This window comes from Melanostigma gelatinosum (genome assembly GCF_949748355.1).
Source record: "Melanostigma gelatinosum genome assembly, chromosome: 1".
NCBI classification, from domain to species: Eukaryota; Metazoa; Chordata; class Actinopteri; order Perciformes; family Zoarcidae; genus Melanostigma; species Melanostigma gelatinosum.
Window position 1 is genome coordinate 9324436 of NC_136634.1, and position 18899 is coordinate 9343334.

Below are 18899 nucleotides of genomic sequence, written 5' to 3' on the forward strand. Positions count from 1 at the left end.
TGACGTGTGCTCTCTTTTTCTAATCCTCTTCTTTAATGGTGTACAACTTGTTTTAGTGTATGAATGTATACGGCTAAAAATGCCATCAGATGTTATTAATACTAAGGATGGGTATTTTATCCTTTTTAATTCTACATGATAAGGGTGGTGTTACAAAACAGAAGGGACTTCAGGATGGATTTGATTGTATTCAGATGAACTGATGTGACAAAAGAAATCGCAAAAAGTGTAACATCTGCTTGTTGATGTGCCTCTCCTGGGCCTCAGTATAGCTGTATCCTGAATTTGGTAACTTCCTACATATTGTCAACTAAAGCTGCTCACTCGGCGGTTAGCAGTAGAGGGAGCACCTGTTGGATCAGATGCTGAAGTGTTGGGAGCTTTTGCATCCCGTGAGTCCACCAGCATCAGCACCACAGAGCCACACGCAGCTTCTCATCGCCTCTGGTTCCATCGAAGAGCACTTCAGTTATCGCTCACTACTTCAACTGAGGAACTTCAAATATTGTGCCTGTTCAGCAATGCTTTATTTATGTGAGTAAAGTGGGCCGAAGGAATTTCATGCAGCTGCTCATGTTTTTCCTCAGTCTATGTGCTTGTTACATACTTTATTTACTCATTGCCTAAACATGGTGATGAGTTTCTCCTCACGAGTGTGTTTGATGATGCAACATCCAGAGGAAAGCATGCATTAGCACATGCAGTGGAATGAGGCCTGCTATTGATTTTCAATGTGGATTCTCAGCTGCAGCTGCTGGTTGTGACATGAACAGTCACCCACAACAAGTTCAGGCTCAATATGTTCTCAGTAATGCAGGCGGTGAGTTGAATTGCAGTAGATTTAAATTATTACTGATGCTGTAGTTCACTTTCTCACAGCTCTCTTTAAACAGTTCCCCCGCAGAGAGAACGACATTGCTGGTCAATGTTCTCCATTTAGAGTTTCAGCTCTGCGATAGGAGCTGACGCCACAGCCGGTGAGCGAGCAGTTTGCCTCTCCTTTCAGTGACAAAGCATGATTGTAATCGTGGCACCGGCCTGCTCAGTGTCACCCAGACTGAACTGAGTGGCAGCTGACCCCGAGCACTACGACATGCGAAATGGAAATACAATGCGACTCCCAGTTCATTGTGCAGTGTCAGATAATGCCCGGAGATTAGATTAGATCTTAAAGGCGTGGATTTAGTTTGTGTAATCTCGTGAAAACATTATATGCTGCAAGAAGTCATGTGACTGATCAAAGTGCTGCCTTCTTTCATGATCAAATTGTACCAGTGGTGGAGGAAGTGTTCACATTCTTTACTGAGTAAAACACGAATATCACACTGTAAAAATACAAGTCAAAGTCTAGCATTGAAAATATTATTAATTAAAGGATTCATCTGATTTTTTTTGAGTAAATAATTGATGGTTTGGTTTGTAAAAATTGAAAAAAATGCAATTATTGCTGTCCCAATAACCCAGAGCCCAATATGACGCATATATATATATTTGCTTTTTGTTACTATTGGCTCTCACTTTGCACAACGGTGAGTGTGACACTCAAATTCTCCACTTTAAGGAACAAATGCTTCTCTGCTTTAAAGTGTGCACACGACTGGTGTCTGCCGGGTCATGGTCCAATGTGCAACTTATACAAGTGTGATCTGGAAACTTGAAACTTGGAACACGTAGAATGTATATTTGGCATTGCTTTGCTTTGCTTTAAGGATTTCTAACTATAGATGACTGAACTTTGGAGTTGATCTTTGAGTAAAAGTTTGAATTCAGTACTTTTACTTGTAACGGAGGACATTTGCATTGTGGTATTTTATAATTTTACTCAAGCGAATAGTCAAATACTTCTTCCACCGCTGACCAAAAGGGTGAAGAGTCTCCACAGAATGACAGGATGGCTCGATTTTCACTTATTTCCCACCTGTAACCACCTTCCTGTTGTTTCCACGTGTTTAACTCTCCCATAGAGTCACCGCCTGAGGCTCTAGTCAGACGTCCCACTCTGATACGTACAAAGACATTAACTTGAGTAATCAGCTCACACAGGACATATTTCACAGCATAATGTACTGAGCTGGCACTGAGAGGTGTAATCATCCTCAGCAATCACAACAGCTGACAACAAATAATCCGTCTCTTGTGTCGGTCCAATTATAGTGGAAGGTGTTCAATCTTAGACCAATAAATGTACTCGTCTGCTGGCGAAGTTTACTGCAAAGATTCGTGCCTGCCATTACTGTCCTCGTTCACTTGATCACACAAGCCTATATACAACAATATAAGGCTCAGTTTAACTGCAGTTTTCAGTAATACATGTAACATATGATGGAGTCTCATCCCCTGAAGTTGAATATCTCTTATGAACTCGATATTTGTAGAAACTTTAATGTTGACAAAACATCACAGATATACAAATATTGATAAAGAACAGGAGGGGAGGATTCCTCGTGGTTTGCAACATCAGAAAACAATTATAAGTCACAACAAAAAACATGTTTTTTTAAGTGAATATACAGAGAATATCATCACAACCACTCAACTCGGGAGCAAACGTAAAGGAGACGGGCAGTAATGTAAAACTATTAGTCCAGTACCAAATGTTGACTACAGCCAAATAAAGGGTCTAATATCTATAATACAGTATTTACAACATATATATGAAAATTAATAATGTTAAGCACACAGGACTGAGATTTTCATGTGTTTATGAAACATACAACGTTAAATTGGAAATGAGACAGTCCAGTATCGGTGTGGACACTGACAATGGAAGCCTGTCTTTACAGATGGAAGGGTGTTGATGTCTTTTTTTTCCGTTGTGTTTAGCTCATCGTGATCATCTCATATTTGTCCTTCAGACTGCTGTCCTCGTCGTCCTCGTCTTCCTCCTCCTCCTCTTCCTCATGGGGCTTCTCAGGCGCATCGCGGTGGTGGTGCATCTCGATGAGCAGGTAGTAGATGACGGCTGCCACCACGCCCCCCACCATGGGCCCCGCCACAGGGATCCACCACCAGTTGTCTGCAGTGCTGCAAGCGACAAAGTTTAAAAAAACACGTCGGCAGAAAGAGTTCAATAAATCTCACACGGAGGCCCCTGTAGATCACCGGGGCCACCACCGGATCTTGTGCTTGTGACATTATGTAACACTATGGTTCATTTCATTCTTTATTTTTTACTTTTCTCTGTGTATATAATTTATTGACCCTAGGGTCACATTGTGTTTTTTATGCTTTTAAATGTCAGCTCTGTTAAGCACTTTGTGATGTTATTGTCTGTGAAAAGCGCTGTATAAATAAAATTCATTCATTCATTCATGTCAGCAGCTCAGCTCCTAATCAGTGAACAGGATGACAATCTATCAACTGTTTGTTTATTATTGGACGGAATTAATGTGTTAATAAATATGCATTTCTTTGAATAACCTTAATGACTTATCACAATTATATAAAATAAAATAACATCTACATTAAGATAGACAAATGAACAAATGTTTTATGATAATTAAGCAATAACATCAACAAACAACACGCCATTATGGAGACAATTTAAAATGTTTCTGTAATGTAGCTGGATTACATTTCAAGAGGCCACATCTAACATTATATGCATACAAACCAAAAGGATAACTGAGAAAGAATTGAGTTAAACTACAGCAATTATATACAGTAGGTTGATCAAATAAAAACTCTTTACAGATATGTGTACATCTGTATGTGATGTACTGGCTGTGACGACTAATATCCGTCTGGAACAACAAAAGAATCAAAATCTAGTTCTCATTTTCCCTGGTTCTCTTCATATGACGGTGCTCTAATAAACAAATAAAAAATAAAATAAATGCTGTATTTGGACATAGTATTGCCTGCATTTGGTTCAACCCAGGCAGATAAGAGAAATCACACATTAAACCTAACATACCACCCTGATCTGTCTTCCTCTGCTGCAGTTACCTGAAGACCTCCATCCCCCATCCTGCTGCAGCTGTGAACAGTCGGGGTCCCAGGTCTCTGGCGGGGTTCAGAGGGTAGCCACAGTTCAGTCCCATGGACACACCGATGGCCATGATGATCAGACCTATAGCCAGCGGCTGCACGCCTTTGGGAGCTCCGATGTTTTCATCATCAGTAATAGCCAAGATACACAGGACCAGCATACCCGTCCCCACCACCTGCGGGCGTGGAACATTTGTTTGGTAAACTGCAGAGTTCAGGCAACGCAGTATGAGTACGTCGAGTAATTCGGTTTATCTTGACTTAAGAGGTCTCTGCGCTTTTAGCTCCCTACATCTCGGGTTTTTTTAACATTACATGTTTGCATACAACTTTACGTTCATGTATAAGTCTGTATATATGTGAATGTCTTTGTGCACATATGTCTTTTAGAATAATGGTATTTTAAATAAAATGTGTCGAGTTATAGTGGTCAGCTGCATTGGGTACATTACATCCTTCTAACTGTTTTAATTTGTAAACAAGTTGAATCGAAAGGGTTCAAATCTATGTTTAAACTGCTATTAATTATTATTAATTATTTAGTATTTAGAGGCACGGCCCTGTACAGCATTACTGTTACACATTCAAAATGAAACATGAACATCAGCACGATCAGATTAGATTAGAGTTTAGTTAGACTTATCTCAGTGGTTCACCTGATGTGGTTTTCAACAGTTTTAAGATGGTAGACGTGTTTTTTTTTGGATCGCTGCACCGACTAAAAAGGTGGAAAACGGTGTTAAGTATAGATTTGACCTTCCAGTGAATGCCAGGAAATGCCAGCAAATGGGTCATTCGACCCAAAGCTGAAGCAATGGCGGGGATATTCTCAGACTAAATGGGGCAATCAATTTTGCATTAGCTACATTTGCCAGACACAATTTAAAGGCTGAATGAGAGCGCCGATGCACAACGTATTTGGGAGGTCATTAGGTCACCGTGACTAGAGCTCACCTGATCGATGAAGCCGCCGAGGACAGAGAGGTGCCTCGCAGGGTAGGAAGCAAAAATGTGACCTGTCGCGTTGATTCCCGTCACTGACAGAATCCCACTGGTGAAGTCCATGAAAGCATCTGTGAGGAGGACAAATAAATAGTTGTAACCGTCAGTATTTAATTACTGTGAACATGTAGCTGAAATACTTCTACTGTGACAGTCATGGCCAACTGGCATGGTTTAATATGCAAGTGTAAGGGGATAAAGTGCAGGTGCATTCACCATAGTATAATCCAAAGACTGCGGCAGCTCCAGCAAAAGCACCGAGAAACTGAGCAATGACATAGAAGGGAAACTTCCAAATCTTCAGTTTGCCCAGAATCACCATGGCCAGAGACACAGCGGGGTTCACATGGCCCCCTGGGACGGAAGACAAAGCAGAGAGTGAAAGAGGGGAGCAGTGGGTGGGGGAGTCTGGCATGATATCCTCTCCATCATTAGCGAGGCTGTCACTTTTACGAGGGGCAGCAGAAGGAGAGCGGCCCCCGGGGCGGTGCTGGGTTTTGTTATGTATGCTCACAGGCAAAGAGGCAGAATAATGGTCACATATTACAAATTCAACCAATGAGTAAGAAAAAACAAACAAAAGGGAGCGTTGTTCTGTTCTGCTGCGCTCACATCCGGTTCATTTTGATATCTTTTTAAAACATCTGTCATGCGTCGGCGATCTGTCTCCATGAATTCTGTTTGGTCCTTCTGTTTGTAGAACTGGAAGTAGCTGCTGCTCAGACGAGTCGGGCAGTTTCGTTTGGCGTGATGAACGTAGTCTGTGATCAATGGACTTTGCAGGACATTTAGTGCCCGGGGTTATGCATGACCCTGGAAAGGCTGTGCACCAACACTAACAAATCGATGGTCAGTACGCTTTCACTGGATCTGGACAGAGAGCTGGCACGACCCTGCTGACAAATGGCAAATGGCCGGACAGGACGTCATAAAGTTATATTATTACAAGCTGCAAACCTCATGTTTACATTAGAACACATACAAGAGAACTGTTTTAGGTTGTTTGCATCAACTATGAAGTATTTTAATGGAGTCTGTAGCGCAAAACAATATATTAAATCGAGAAAAGAAGCTAAATATGCAGAAAGAAATATATTATTAAAACTGATATTTGTTGTTGATTTGACAGGATGCCAATACCCAGCAGAAAGAGGAGAAACTTGATCATAACACCCAATAATTATGATTTATTTCACTGCATCGCACATGCATTAAATTGCCATATCAGACTTGTGGCTCATGTGAAATGAGTTCTACTTGAGTGGAAACCACATTTACCTGAGACTCCACCGGCCACGTACGCCGCCATCATCAGTCCCACGGAGAAGCCGATGTGGACGGTGAGAGGCTCGCCCAGGCTGTTTCGACTGAGGACGGTCTGAGCGACTGAGCCACAGCCAAACAACTGACAAACCAGAGAGGAGGAGAACAGCAGATTGTCACTAACATCACAGAGGGACATGTCGATTTCTTAGCATAAGCTGGAGCAGCAAATATATTGTGTAAAGTATTGCACTCAATTGCAATTAACGTGAGAAGAAAACACAATAATGCAAAATGCTACTTACAACCAAGACAAATGTCCCCAGGAATTCTGCCAGGAATTCCTTGAGTATTCCATGTTTGAGAGCACAGTGTTGCCTCATGCTTCTCTTTTGTTGTATTTCCATGTATAACTGTTCCAACTGCTGTTAAAACTACTATATTTCCAGCAGTGTGAACCTCTGGAGTTGTCAAACCTCCACCTCTACTCGACCGCAGCCACTCAGAACAGACCATTGATCCACTGGCAAAACCATCACAATCCTCTCTGCAGCCTCGGCGACACACAAAGTTTCATGAGCTGTGATTTATGTTTTATTTCCATTTCTCCGTATTTGTTTTTGCCGTCGCAGGACAAACACGCTGCTTCTTTGAAGAGTTTCTTGAGATGTACAAACTTCATTTTATTTATTCATTAGTTTAAGATTCACAGTTGTAAATAAACGCACACTGGAAATTAATAATAATTTATGAACAAATGAATGAATATGAGTACAGGTAAATAAGCCAGTTTATCTGCTGCATTGTAAAACATCAGTTTGTCAGGTATTGTAGTTCTACATGTTGCCACAAGAGGTCAGACTTGACAACTGGAAACATCATGAAATCACACCTGAGTTTGTTAAAGGGGTTATGTTGAATTATGATATCAATTTCTTCCCTGTAAGTCCAACATTTCTTAATAAAGTCCAGACATGACAGCATGTCATGTTAGTCAATCAGATCCAAAGTCATCCACGTCGTTCCCGTCGTCCTCCACGGTCCTACTGAGAGGAGAAGATTTCCTCTTACGCCTGTTAATGCACAGAAGTAAAATGACTAGAGTTAAAGACCAACTTGATTTCAAGTAACACCGTGTATATTAAATGCAGAAACCCGGGGCAGAAGGTGAGTGGTCACCTCATCTCGTTCCGCAGTGAACTCAGTTGGCCGTTAAGCTGCTCGTTGGCCTCGATCTGCTCATCCATTTCTCTCTGCAGCTTCTTTTTGCCGTGTTCCAGACGCTCGATCTCCTCCTCCGCCTCGTCCATCTGCCTCTTCGCCGTCTTCAGTCTCTGAGTCAGCTGCAGAGTTCACACGAGGGAGATACGATGAGTCACGAGTCAAGTCTGCAGCTCCCGACGACTTGATAACTTAGTTTTGTTTCTTTGCGGTTAAAGACGTGTCTACCTGGTCTCTCTGGCTCTGCAGGTTGACGTGTTCCTCGTCCGTCTGCATCTTCATCTCCTTCACCTTGCGTTCCAGCTTGCGGTTGGCTTGTTGCATGCTGTTGTTGTCTCTGAGAGGAAAAGGCACCAAGAGATCACGTCGCTGCTGCAGCTTCCTGTAACTCAACACCTAGTGTGTTTCAGACCGGAGGTACTCTCACTCTTACAACCACAGGGAAAGTGATATGAGTGGGTTCACTGCTCGACAGCTACCACCACGTATCTGATGGTAAATACAAGCTCTGTCCACATTTACTGTTTTGTGAAGAGACACAAAGGTCATTATTTAATGTGCAGGTGATCACCTCTCTTCTCCTTGCAACCTTTCCTCAAGTTCCTGGATGCGACTGTTAAGTTTGGAGACGAGTGAATCCTGGTTGGTCCTCTGCGATCCTTCCAGATGAGTCACTCTGCTCCTCAGGTCTTTATTCTGACAGAGGAGATGCAACAGAAGAATGACGTTCATTTGACTAAATTTAAAGGGGGAGTTTTCACGATGGAGCAAAGAACAGGAGGACACGAATGGTAATATAAAGTCCAGCCAATGGTTTCACATTATTCCACTCATCTACAAGAAATGCAGCATTGTGCCAGAAACTGTGATTTGTTTACAAGAACATTTAGACGTCGGCAGAGAGTAATGCTGCTGGATTATCTGTGCTGTTGAATGTCCTCCAGATCTGATGCCAGATGTCATCTCCCGCTCTACCCAAGATTATGTTTCTCTTATTTTCTGTTTAATTTTGGTGTACTCAACTTCTGTCTCTCATTTTAAACACTTCCTGCCCTTATGTGTTCCCCGCCTGTGCGATTTATAATAATATAATATAAGTAAGTAAGTACCCCTCTTCCAGCCACTGTGAATGGGGGGGTTACATCAAGAAGCACATCTGATGCGAAACCTATGCCAAATCAAATGTGCGTATCGTAAACAACATTTCCATACCGGGTCGGTCGAGGCCCAGGTTGCCCTAACGGGAGCAGCCCAAACAAGAACAATGACGGGTGATATGACGTCTCTGATCGAAGATGGTTTCCGTTGGCAGGAAGTGGACTGAGATTCTTTTGTCAAAAAAACAAAGACTGTATTTTGTTTTCCAGGCGTTGCATGGGGTCAGAGGTCAGTACCTGTCTCTCCAGGCTCATCTTGTCACACTCCAGGTCCTGCCTGACTGCTTTTTCCTGCATCAGCTCACTCCTCATCTGATCCATCTGGCTCAGAGAGGAGGAAAACAGTTTGACTTTCAGCAGTGGTGAAATGTAACATTTTTAAAAGTATTGTGCTTAACTACAATTTTTAACTGTCCCTTTAAAGATTAGAACTGTGTTCCAAAGCCTTTATGTCTTGTGACCTTGTCATAGTGCTGTTTGTAGCCTGTTTCCTGTTTCATTTTGATAGTGTCATGTCTTGTTCTACTTCCTTCCTTTGTTTTATTCCCGCCTGTTTATTATCTCACCTGTGTTTCATTGGTTAATTAGTCCCTTGTGTATTTAGTCTGTGTGGTTTCCCTCTTCTCAGATGTCAGGTCGTTTGCCTTATTAGCTGTATGTCTACGTTTCAGCCTTGCTTTTAGTGTTTAGTTTTCTTCAGTGTTTGGTATCTGTGGTTCGTGTTGGATTAACTTCTGTTACCGACCTGTTTTGAATGCAAGCTGTAAGTAGTTATTTATTTTTTGTCATGAACTAATTCAATGAAACTCTCCCTGCTGCCTCCTCATCTCTTCATTTGACTCTGAACCTCTTAATCCCAGAGCTGTGACAGAGCTCTTATAAAAAAGAGCCTCTTGTCATGTTTCAGGATACGAGTTGTTTATGATATGAGGACATTTACCCTCTAAACTTCTCACTTAGCTTCATTTCAATAAGTGTTTGTCACTCAAAGAGGTTCAATTATCCCATCGTTCATAAATATCAACATAATTAGATTCCTTAAATATGGGCTTGAACTCTATGCGTACCGTTTTCCATATTGACTGAAAACACAACCTTATTTAAAGAACCAGCACCCGTTGACGACGGGCACTTTCAGGTTGAATTAAAAGTGTTCAGCTTAACTCCTAAAACCAGAGGAAATGCTGTCTGGTCTGAGCCGCCATATCTGATCGAAAGGCTTCTTTCCTCTCTCATAACATCCAGAGGCCCAGTAAAGGGAGTGTGAAAAGCTGCTCACAATAGTTTGCTGTTTTTTTTGTCGTTGCACTGTGTTTTGTGTCAATTAGTCTGCACCACATTGCTCCCATGAATGGTGGCCTACTTCACAGGCAAACTGAGGACGTGAGGCTCTTGTGACGCCGTCAGAGAGGAAGAAACACAAATCGAGTAAGTGCGGTTCAGTCTTGTTTCAGGGCTGTTACAAAGTGAGCGTTCTGAAATCTGAGCACTCTGCCCAAAATCAGTTTATAGTGAGAACAGATGTAGGGCTGGGTCTTCAAACTGAACAGTTGGGGGAATTATGATTGTTAGCAAATGCAACACAAGAGGGAGGGAGTGAACCTGCCTGCTCTTTGGTTTTGTCCAATCGTTCCATCAGGCGGTCAGCACTGCTGCGCTCATCATTAAGATCCTCCTCTAGTTGGCTGATGCGTCCCTGAGAGAAGAGGAACACATGAAACAACCATTGTCAAACCATGATCAAGTTAATATACTGCATTACGCTGTAAAGCACAGAGGGCATGATGAATCCATGGCATGATGAATCCATGTCTTGAGGCTGTGGATGGAAAACCGACGGGTGAAAAAACAAAAAATAGGGTATTGGGTACATGAAGAAAGCTGTGGAAATAATTGCAGTAAGACAAAGATAATGGCCTGTGCTGTGTTCAGGTTTTAGTGTTTGATGCTGGGAAAGGGGGGGGGGGGGGGGGGGAGAGTGAAAGGCGATTCCTGAGAACACCCAGACAGGTCTGATAACTTTGAACAGTAAACACGAGCTTCCTCGGCCGATACGCAGTGTCAACAGTGATCACGCTGGTGTCGCCGTGTCATGTTTTGTCATCAGCAAGACAAACAGTGCTGAGCTGTGAGATTTTAGTCGCTGTGGCTCTTTCCAGCGCCCTTATAGTTCACAGGGAAAAGTGAGTGCAAATACTGGCAGCTGAACCGATTCAACGCATCATGATGAACTGAAGCATGTTGGACTGAGTGCTCTGAGAGTACAGTTCCTAATGGACAGCGCCAGATGATCATCGGTTTAGAATTGTAGCTTTTTAGCAAACATATATATACAGACTGTTATTATGCCAGGAAACGTTGCTGTTATTCAGATCTAAAGGACGAGATCTACTGTGAACTCAGAGATACTTTATTTCATTTGCACAAGTTTTGAGTACTTTACCAGGTGTTTATATGTCTGGACAGGTTTTGTCACAGCGATAGTGATTTGGCGTTGTGACTTGGTGTGATCCCACCTCAAGATGGTCTCTAGTTATTCTATTTATTCCTCTTTTCATTCATGAACAACAATTGATAAGTGTTCATGTCGACGGAGATGTATCTTCATTTCTGTTTGTGTTCTGACAGCATCTTAATTAAAGAGGCACGCCGCTGATTATACCTTGTATTCAGTTTACCAGGTTATTATTCAGGCTGTGAAAATAGCTGTGCAGTGTCCTCTGTGGCTCTGGAGGGAAGTCTGAGAGGTCAGCTTGGACTTGAATACCACAGATTTATAACAAAAACCTTGCATTGCAAAGTGGGGACGGCCAGTCAGAGAAGGTCTCATGAAAGATGAAATTTCGGTCCCAGTGTTTTGACCCACACTCTGAACTTAAAGTCGAGATATTTGTCTTCTTTTTTCAATCTGTCTCTTGCGAGTCCCCCGACATTATGGAAGTGCAATACTAAATCGCTGGAGTACACCGTACATTTCCTACGTTGCGTTACCTCCAAGAGTTTGAGCTGGCGCTCCCGCTCTCCCACCGTGGCTGCGTTCTTCTCCTCCAGCTCCTCCACCCTCTGCTCCAGCTGCCGGCCCCTCAGCTGGGCCTCCTGCTGCTCCCTGCGACACCGCCGCAGATCCTCCTCCAGAGGAAGCAGCTGAACACATAACAGACCACAGAACAAACACACACTGTAAGATAAGGTAACATGCAGCATCTGCCATTAGGTAATGGTCCATCAGTCTCACATTTGTGCAGAAATGCAGAGTTATTCAAGTCTTGTAACACATCTGTGACTACTTTTCTATCTCTGTTTAAACTCACACAAAAACTTGCATTGAAAATTCAAAAAAAAAAATGTAAGATCCATTAAGAAGAAGAGGAAAAACAAACTCATTTCCCTCCTAGTGTTGACATTTTATTTTATTCGTAACTCAGGCAGTTGAAGCCACATGCTGGCGATTCAGAGAGACAATGAGGACCGCACCTCTTCCTGAAGTTTTTTGGCAGCCTGACGGGATTTCTCCAGCTCCGCTCCCTTTTCCTGCAGCTGTCGCCGCAGCTCGTCCAACTCCCTCTGACTCTTCTCTCTGGCCTCGTCAACCTGGTCCTGAAGTACTTCTGTAGACGCATCGCACTCGTCCATAATGGTGTTCATCTGAGATTAACAAAGGGTTTCTACAGTGAGATAAGAGGACCTCTTTGGGTACATGGACGAGACTATCCGAGCACAAGAAATATCACCTGTTTCGGCTGATCTCATGTGGTTCATGGGGTTGAGATGACGGATTAAATAAAAGTCGAATAAAGAGTCCAGGTACACCTCTCACCTTCCTCTGCAGTTGCTCCACATTCCTGTCCTGCAGCCTCCTCTCATCCTCCAGCTCAGTTTTTGTCTTCCACAGCTCCTCGATTTGTTTCCTCTCCTCCTTGAGTTTCTCCTTCAGGTCCCTGTGCTCATGATTTAGCTTGGTCAGCTTACTCTGGGAAGGAAAACACAAAAGAAAACGGGGACAACCGTGAGCTTCTAAGCATGGCTAAAAAAAAAAGGCAGTTCATGGTGTAGAAACGTGCGAGGGGACTGGATGGCATGCAACAAAGTAAAAAGCAGTTCTATGTGATGCATCTTAGACCACGAGGACACCACCAAGCGGTTTCCTTAAAGCTAACAGCAAACTGGCGTTACCTGCACGTCCTCCAAGCGAGTGAGCAGCAAGTGGTTAGACTGACACATCTCCTCCTCATTCCTCCTCACATCCGTCAGCGCTTCCTCGACCTGCTGCTTTTCCCTCTGGAGACAACAATGGCATATCCAAAGGAAATGGCAGAATAGAAGAAGAGAACATCTACAAACAAAGTTCAGTCAATCAGTTGTCTCACCTCCAGCTGCCTTGCTCTCTGCTCCAGCAGTCTCTCTGTGGCGTTGGACTCCTGAGCTGCCAGACTCAGCTGATCCACCTTGTTGTGCAGCTCCTGCACCTTTCCTCTCAGCTGATCTCTGTCCTGGCTCAATTCCTTCAACTGCACCCGGGCTGTGCCTCTCTCCTCCTCTGCTTCGACATTGTCTCGACCCAGCAGAGCACTGCACTGTGATTCAGGACGGAGGAGTCAACGATGAAAACGTGTGTTGGCTTTTGGAAATCAAGAGAGACAGTAGAGATCCGTGTCTTCGCTGTTACCTCTTTAGCCATCTCTAAATCCCTGAGCAGCTTTTCAAGCTCATTTTCATATTCATCCTTCAGAGCGCCCATGTATGCATCGTGAGTCGCCACCTCCTCTTTGAGCGCCCCCTTCAGGGCACTGAGCTCCCTCTCCCTGTGGTGCAGCACCTCCTCCTGCTCCTCCTTCACCTGTAGCATCTCCTGAAAGTCCACACGCAGCTGCGCCATATCCTGACAGACATCCATTAAGACACTCCGTCACTACCTTGAGTCCCGTGAGGGAGCTTTACAGCTGCTGTTGATTTGTGTGTTCATGTGGTTTAATTTACCTCCAGAAGGACTTCTTTATCTGTATTAATCACCTCCACCTTCTTGGCTTGGTCCAGCTCGTCGTGCATCTCAGAGAGCTGCTGCTGAAGGTCTTTCATCTCCGTCTTAGATCTCTCTCTCTCTGCCTTCATCTGGGCCAGCCTTACAACGCGCACAAATGTGCACGAAAGGCAGAAATATGACAGATATGTTTTAGATCAAGAAAAGAAGGGCCGCTTCCCATGCCTCAAAGTTTTAGACAGGAAAGATAGGACTAGATAACAAAAAAAGTACATCTGCACACTTAATCCAAATGGTATTTGACCCAGCTTTCAGTCGAATGACCTCCATCAGTTCACTTGAATAAACTTCAAGTGTTAGCAGAAGCTGAGTAAAAGAAAGTGGAACACAGTATTGAGGTATTATATTTAGTTCTGCATTTAAAACGTTTTGCCACTCTCACATCTGCGCGCTAAATATGAAGCTGATTAGCTTAGCTTAGCATAAAGGCTGGATTCAGGGGGAAACCGCAAGCTAACGACAACAAAATCCACCGACCAGCACATCTAAAGCTCAATTGTTTCCACATGTGCTGGACGAGGCCGGGTGCAGTGACTTCCTGAAGCCAAACAATCGTTAGCCTGAACAGGCTAGTCTTTATTGGATGACATTTTGGGGGATTCAAATTAGACACCTTTCTTTTCGGAAGCCCTCATTAAGCTGATAAGACTTGCATATTTTTAGATGGCAGATGGCAGTCAAATCCTTACTCCTGCTTGGTGGACTGAAGTTGGGCCTCGATCTCAGCCAGTCTGCCGCTGAGTTTGAAAAGCTGCTCCTGACTGTTGGCCAACTCTTCCTGAAGTTTCTTCTTCTCTGTCCTGGCCTTTTCACAAGCCTTGGCTAGAGTCTTTTCATTCTGCACAACCAAAACAACATCATCAGTCACTGGAGCAGTGAGTGTTTCAGAGGTGAATCGGCAGCATGGGACTGCACTGACCTTAATCTCCGTTTCCAGTTTTTGCTTTAATTCAGACGCTTCTCTCTCCAGCGCTGCCTGTTTGTGCTGCAGAAGCTTCACCTCAGCTGCATAATCCTACATGTGTGAAAAAGGAGACGCCCAACATCATCGTTAGTTTTCAGACAAAGACGTTAAATCAGGCTGACTGGCAAACATCTCATCCCAACACACACTTTCTCCTCCTCCACATGTTCAGCAGCTTTCCACTTGACCTTTTCAAGCAGCAGGGAGACTTTCTTCTGAGTGGTGGAGTCATTGTCAGCCGTCCTGAGAAGCAAGAAAGATATTTCACAAACACTCTAACAGTACTGACATGGTGTAATGACAACATCTGATTGAGTCAGTTGCTATTCAAAGACATGGCGGTTCCGATGTCTCGGTGGCGTGACCCGCCATAGGTAGCGGTTGTTTTTTTAAATAATAGCTCTGCTTCAGCACATATTTATCAAAAAGCCACTGATGGATCATAAAAACTTTCCATGTGAAGAAGTTATTTTATCAGTGGAAACAAGTACATGCTCTGCATTCCTGACTGCTGGTGTGAGCACACACAGCTGGAGCAGAGCTCCCTCATCTGACTGCACCACATGATCACAACTACAAGCTAATCAACAATAAACACTTGTTTAGTGGAACTTGCCTTACGTTTATTGGAAACAGATACACTCTTGTATTTGTACAATAAATATAAAGCTGCAGCCAGTTAGCATTGATTAGCACAAAGACTGGACACGGGGGGGAACAGCTAGCCTGGCTCTGTCCAAAGGTAAAAAAATCTGCCTTCCAGCACATCTAAAGCTCACTAATTACCACGTTATATCTTTATTTGACTCCTGATAGTTACTGCGGCCGGCCACGAAATAGTTCAGAACATAACTCCTGTTTTTTTTGTTTGTTTAAACAGAGAAAATTGCACATGTTAATGAGTGAGCTTTGGAGGTGCTGGTACGTTGATCTTGAAACAGTCTTTTTAAAAATAATTATATTTAACTGACGTTATTTAGCTTTTTGTTAAATCTTGCACTAATGGCTTGCTTTGCCTTGTGTAAACCACTTTGAATTGTCTCCGTTTAAAAGGTGCAAAACAAATAAAGTTGCTTTGCTCTTATACTAATCTAGCTGCAGCCTCTTGGCAAGAAAGCAACCAACCATTTTTCCACCTTCCTTTAATGAACTCAGGACTGAGGGGCACTTACCCATCCTTGAGGTAAGTGAACAGCATCTGTTTTTCTGTGTCTTCAGGTGGGTCGACTGAGAGTTCTTGCTGTCCTTTCAGAAGATCAGGAGTCACCTGGTTAGAAGATATACAGCAAATAAATACACACTTTTAAATGGCAACTGTGCCGTGGCACAAATCTCTTACCTGTGTATCTCTTTCATCGGATTCATCAGTCTGGTGACTAAATGACCTGGAGATGGAGGGTTTCTCTGCTCTGTGAAGTAATTTTGCAGCATGTGGAGACATCGCGTCACTTCCATGATGCCCTTTAAGCAGTGGGCTGGGCTTGTTCTCCTCCCTTGGCAAAGGGGCTTCGCCGGCGAGGAGCCGAGCCCTGGCTGACCCCGGAGGATATATCCCACCTGGGGTCTCGCCCCTGACGCCCTTCAGAGACGAGGCTCTGCTGGAGGAAGAGGACGAAGACGAGGAGTCATAGTTTCGACTGCTGTCCACGCTGCGTGACCGTCGACACTGCTCTGGTTGCAACCTGTTCCTTGGGCCTCCCCTTCCCCTCCGCTGGCTGCTGTTGAACTGGCTTATTAGATTCCCAACAGATATGAAGGACTCTGTGTCCACTGAGTTTGGGGACCTTGCAGGGACTTGTCCACCTGAATAAGGGGTCTTATTCAAGGCCACCTCACTTTGGTCTCCCACTGGGCCCTCAGCAGGCAGAGGGATCCTGGGTTTGTTGGCATTAGCAGTCTCGGGATGAACGCCGGCGTTTAGCTGTCCAGGTCGAGCGACTGAAGCTGTTGAAGGAAGGACTAAGTTCATGTTATTACTTTCAGGGTCATAAGGTCTCAGAATCTCTGGGTGTTTCTGATAATGCAACATGGAGGAGGTAGCAGTCCTCTGTGACTCAGAGGGAGAGGGTCTTTCCTCCACAGACCTCCTCACCATGCCAGGATTGTACCCCGCCTGGTGAGTGATAACTGAGACATCCCGGTGGATCTCTTGGCCAGAACTGTTCAGAACCACGTAGGGTTGGCCTTTGATCCCTTGTATCTGCACCCTGACACCAAACATGTTGTCCTGGCTGCCTCTGGGACTGTGTTGCTGCGTGTAGCTCCTCTGCATCCTGACGTCCGGAGAGCCGCTCAGCCTGTGAGACTCCATCGTGACTCTGCTGGATGAACAGATGAACTGGTGGGAACAAACAAAGCGGCACGTTAAAAATGACACTGAAGGAAATTGGAGAATGATGCATCAGGTTGGTCAAGTGGAGGCTGGTGTTTACACAACATTGGAGCAGGGTCAGAGCCATGGGACACAATGACAGACATCGAGGGAGCTCCTCACACAGCTGCACTCAGCCGATATGAAGAGAATAAATGGACACTGACGAGAGCCAGATATTGCTGTCCAATGAAAACAGCTCCCTCTGTGTGCTCATGACAGTGCACTATTGTACGACTGCATGACGACTACAACTGGCCGGGGTCTCCGAGGTGTCGTCACCCACTTCGTGGTATGACCCTCGAGGGAAATGTTTGTCAACAAATATGTTACTGTGTGGCTGAAACACAAGAACACAGGAGGCGTTGTGCAGCGGACAAAACGGTTTCTTCTTAAGAGCACCATCCCCGAGTGTGGTCGCTTCAATTAACAACTCGTTTATAATAATTCTGAAAAAATATTTAAGTACTACTTTTTAATAAGACACCCTTTACAAAGGGTTCTGTCACTGCTTTAATTATGTTAATACTTGATTGACGAATACTTTGTAGGTTAGTTGTAAGACATTAACAAGAAAAGGTTAGGGTTAGTGCTAAATCTTCCTCCAGCATGACACTCGCTTTGTCCTTGAAGCAAACCATTGAATTCTTCTGAACCAAAAGGCCTGTTTGACCTCAGTTTAAAGGTGCTATGTACAAGTTTGGGATCATTTAGATTGCCTCTCAACGGCTCTCAACATGGCGGCGGCTTAGCCGGCGGCTCACAGGTAATGGTGCTAACAGTGCAAACTACGCCAAAAGTGTTGCCAGAGCTGAGAGGGTGGGCACTCGATTCCACCACGATGCTCACTGGTGGGCCACGCTCAAATGCACGAACATGCACGAAAACTTTCTTGACGGCGGGCCGGCTGTGTCGAGAAAAGAACGAAGAAGCTCAGATTACAACAGAGAGAAAGAAACCCAGGGAGACATTATCACCTATAGCTTTACATAAAGTTGTTTGCTGCTATATTAACGCTCTGAATATAGTATAACACCTTTAAAAGCTGAAAGGACAAAGTCTGTGGATTTTTTACAACCTGGCAACCCAAATGTTTTCAAATACGGTAGCTTGTAACTGTTCCATGAAACATTTGAAAACGATGAGTCATCTATTAATAGCTTAACTACCTTTTATAAAGTGTCCTTCAGTAAAAAAGAAGACAGAGGGACACATTTGTCTAAATTAAGTTCTTATGCATTTTGTCCATTATTTTAAAGGGATTTTCTTTTGCATCGCACGTTTTTAGCTTATTCGCCCATCAGAACTTCTAAGTTTCACTGTTCATGAGTGAGTCAGTTAAAGTTAGACTGTGAGCCAGTAACTGTTTCTGCAGATCTGCGTTCATCCGGTTTTACGTGGTGAATTTCAACAGCAGCAACGTTAAAGTATTAGTCCAACGTGACAGTTTGTGAAAACATTAAGTTGCGTTACATCGAGGAAACGTCAATCAAAAAGTCTGTCACAACTTGAGCTTTACACTGACAGATGGAAAAATAGCAGCAACCAACATTATGATGACCCTGAACTCACCACTGAGCCCCGCAGAGACGCTGCAAGTCGCCGTAGAAGCAATATCGCGTTGTTTTAAGAAAACGTGCGTTATAAAGGCATCGATCTGAGCTGAAACTCACCCGCTGAGTCTTGAGTGCCGGACAGAGTCCTCCTCCTCCTCCTGTTCCTCTCACACTGTCCTGCCTCCGCCCGTGTCCCGCTCTGAGAGGCGTTCACTGCCGGCTCTGTGTCAGATATTCAATCCATGGGATTGCTGATTCAAAGTGCTTAATACGACGAAATGTATTAATTTACAAGAAACTAACATTGATTAGAACCAAAGGACAATTTATCACACTG

General features: G+C 43.9%; 2 protein-coding genes across 6 annotated transcripts; both read right to left on the reverse strand.

Moving 5' to 3' along the window:
* Positions 1–2528: 2528 nt before the first annotated feature.
* aqp9a (aquaporin 9a) lies at positions 2529–6662 on the reverse strand (the record flags this gene model as incomplete). The annotated part of the gene is made up of 6 exons (XM_079266348.1): positions 2529–3024; positions 3949–4166; positions 4945–5063; positions 5209–5346; positions 6271–6397; positions 6561–6662. The coding sequence occupies 6 exons, from the start codon at positions 6660–6662 to the stop codon at positions 2820–2822; spliced, it is 909 nt and encodes a 302-aa protein (XP_079122474.1). The 3' UTR covers positions 2529–2819.
* Positions 6663–6845: 183 nt separating this feature from the next.
* LOC306793283 (cingulin-like protein 1) lies at positions 6846–18734 on the reverse strand. 5 transcript variants are annotated; one of them, XM_079290833.1, is made up of 19 exons: positions 18680–18734; positions 15975–16973; positions 15808–15875; positions 14785–14878; positions 14591–14686; positions 14361–14509; positions 13611–13752; positions 13300–13512; positions 13001–13207; positions 12807–12911; positions 12451–12603; positions 12108–12278; positions 11625–11777; positions 10240–10329; positions 8871–8954; positions 8048–8172; positions 7705–7813; positions 7435–7598; positions 6846–7328 (listed from the first exon to the last, which is right to left on the reverse strand). In XM_079290833.1, the coding sequence occupies exons 2-19, from the start codon at positions 16944–16946 to the stop codon at positions 7250–7252; spliced, it is 3174 nt and encodes a 1057-aa protein (XP_079146959.1). In that variant the 5' UTR covers positions 16947–16973; positions 18680–18734; the 3' UTR covers positions 6846–7249. The 5 variants fall into 5 exon arrangements, with proteins under 5 accessions (XP_079146959.1, XP_079146960.1, XP_079146956.1 ...); XM_079290834.1 differs by having other exon boundaries at positions 14824–14878; positions 15808–15902; XM_079290830.1 differs by having other exon boundaries at positions 15808–15902.
* Between the last annotated feature and the right edge of the window lie 165 nt (positions 18735–18899).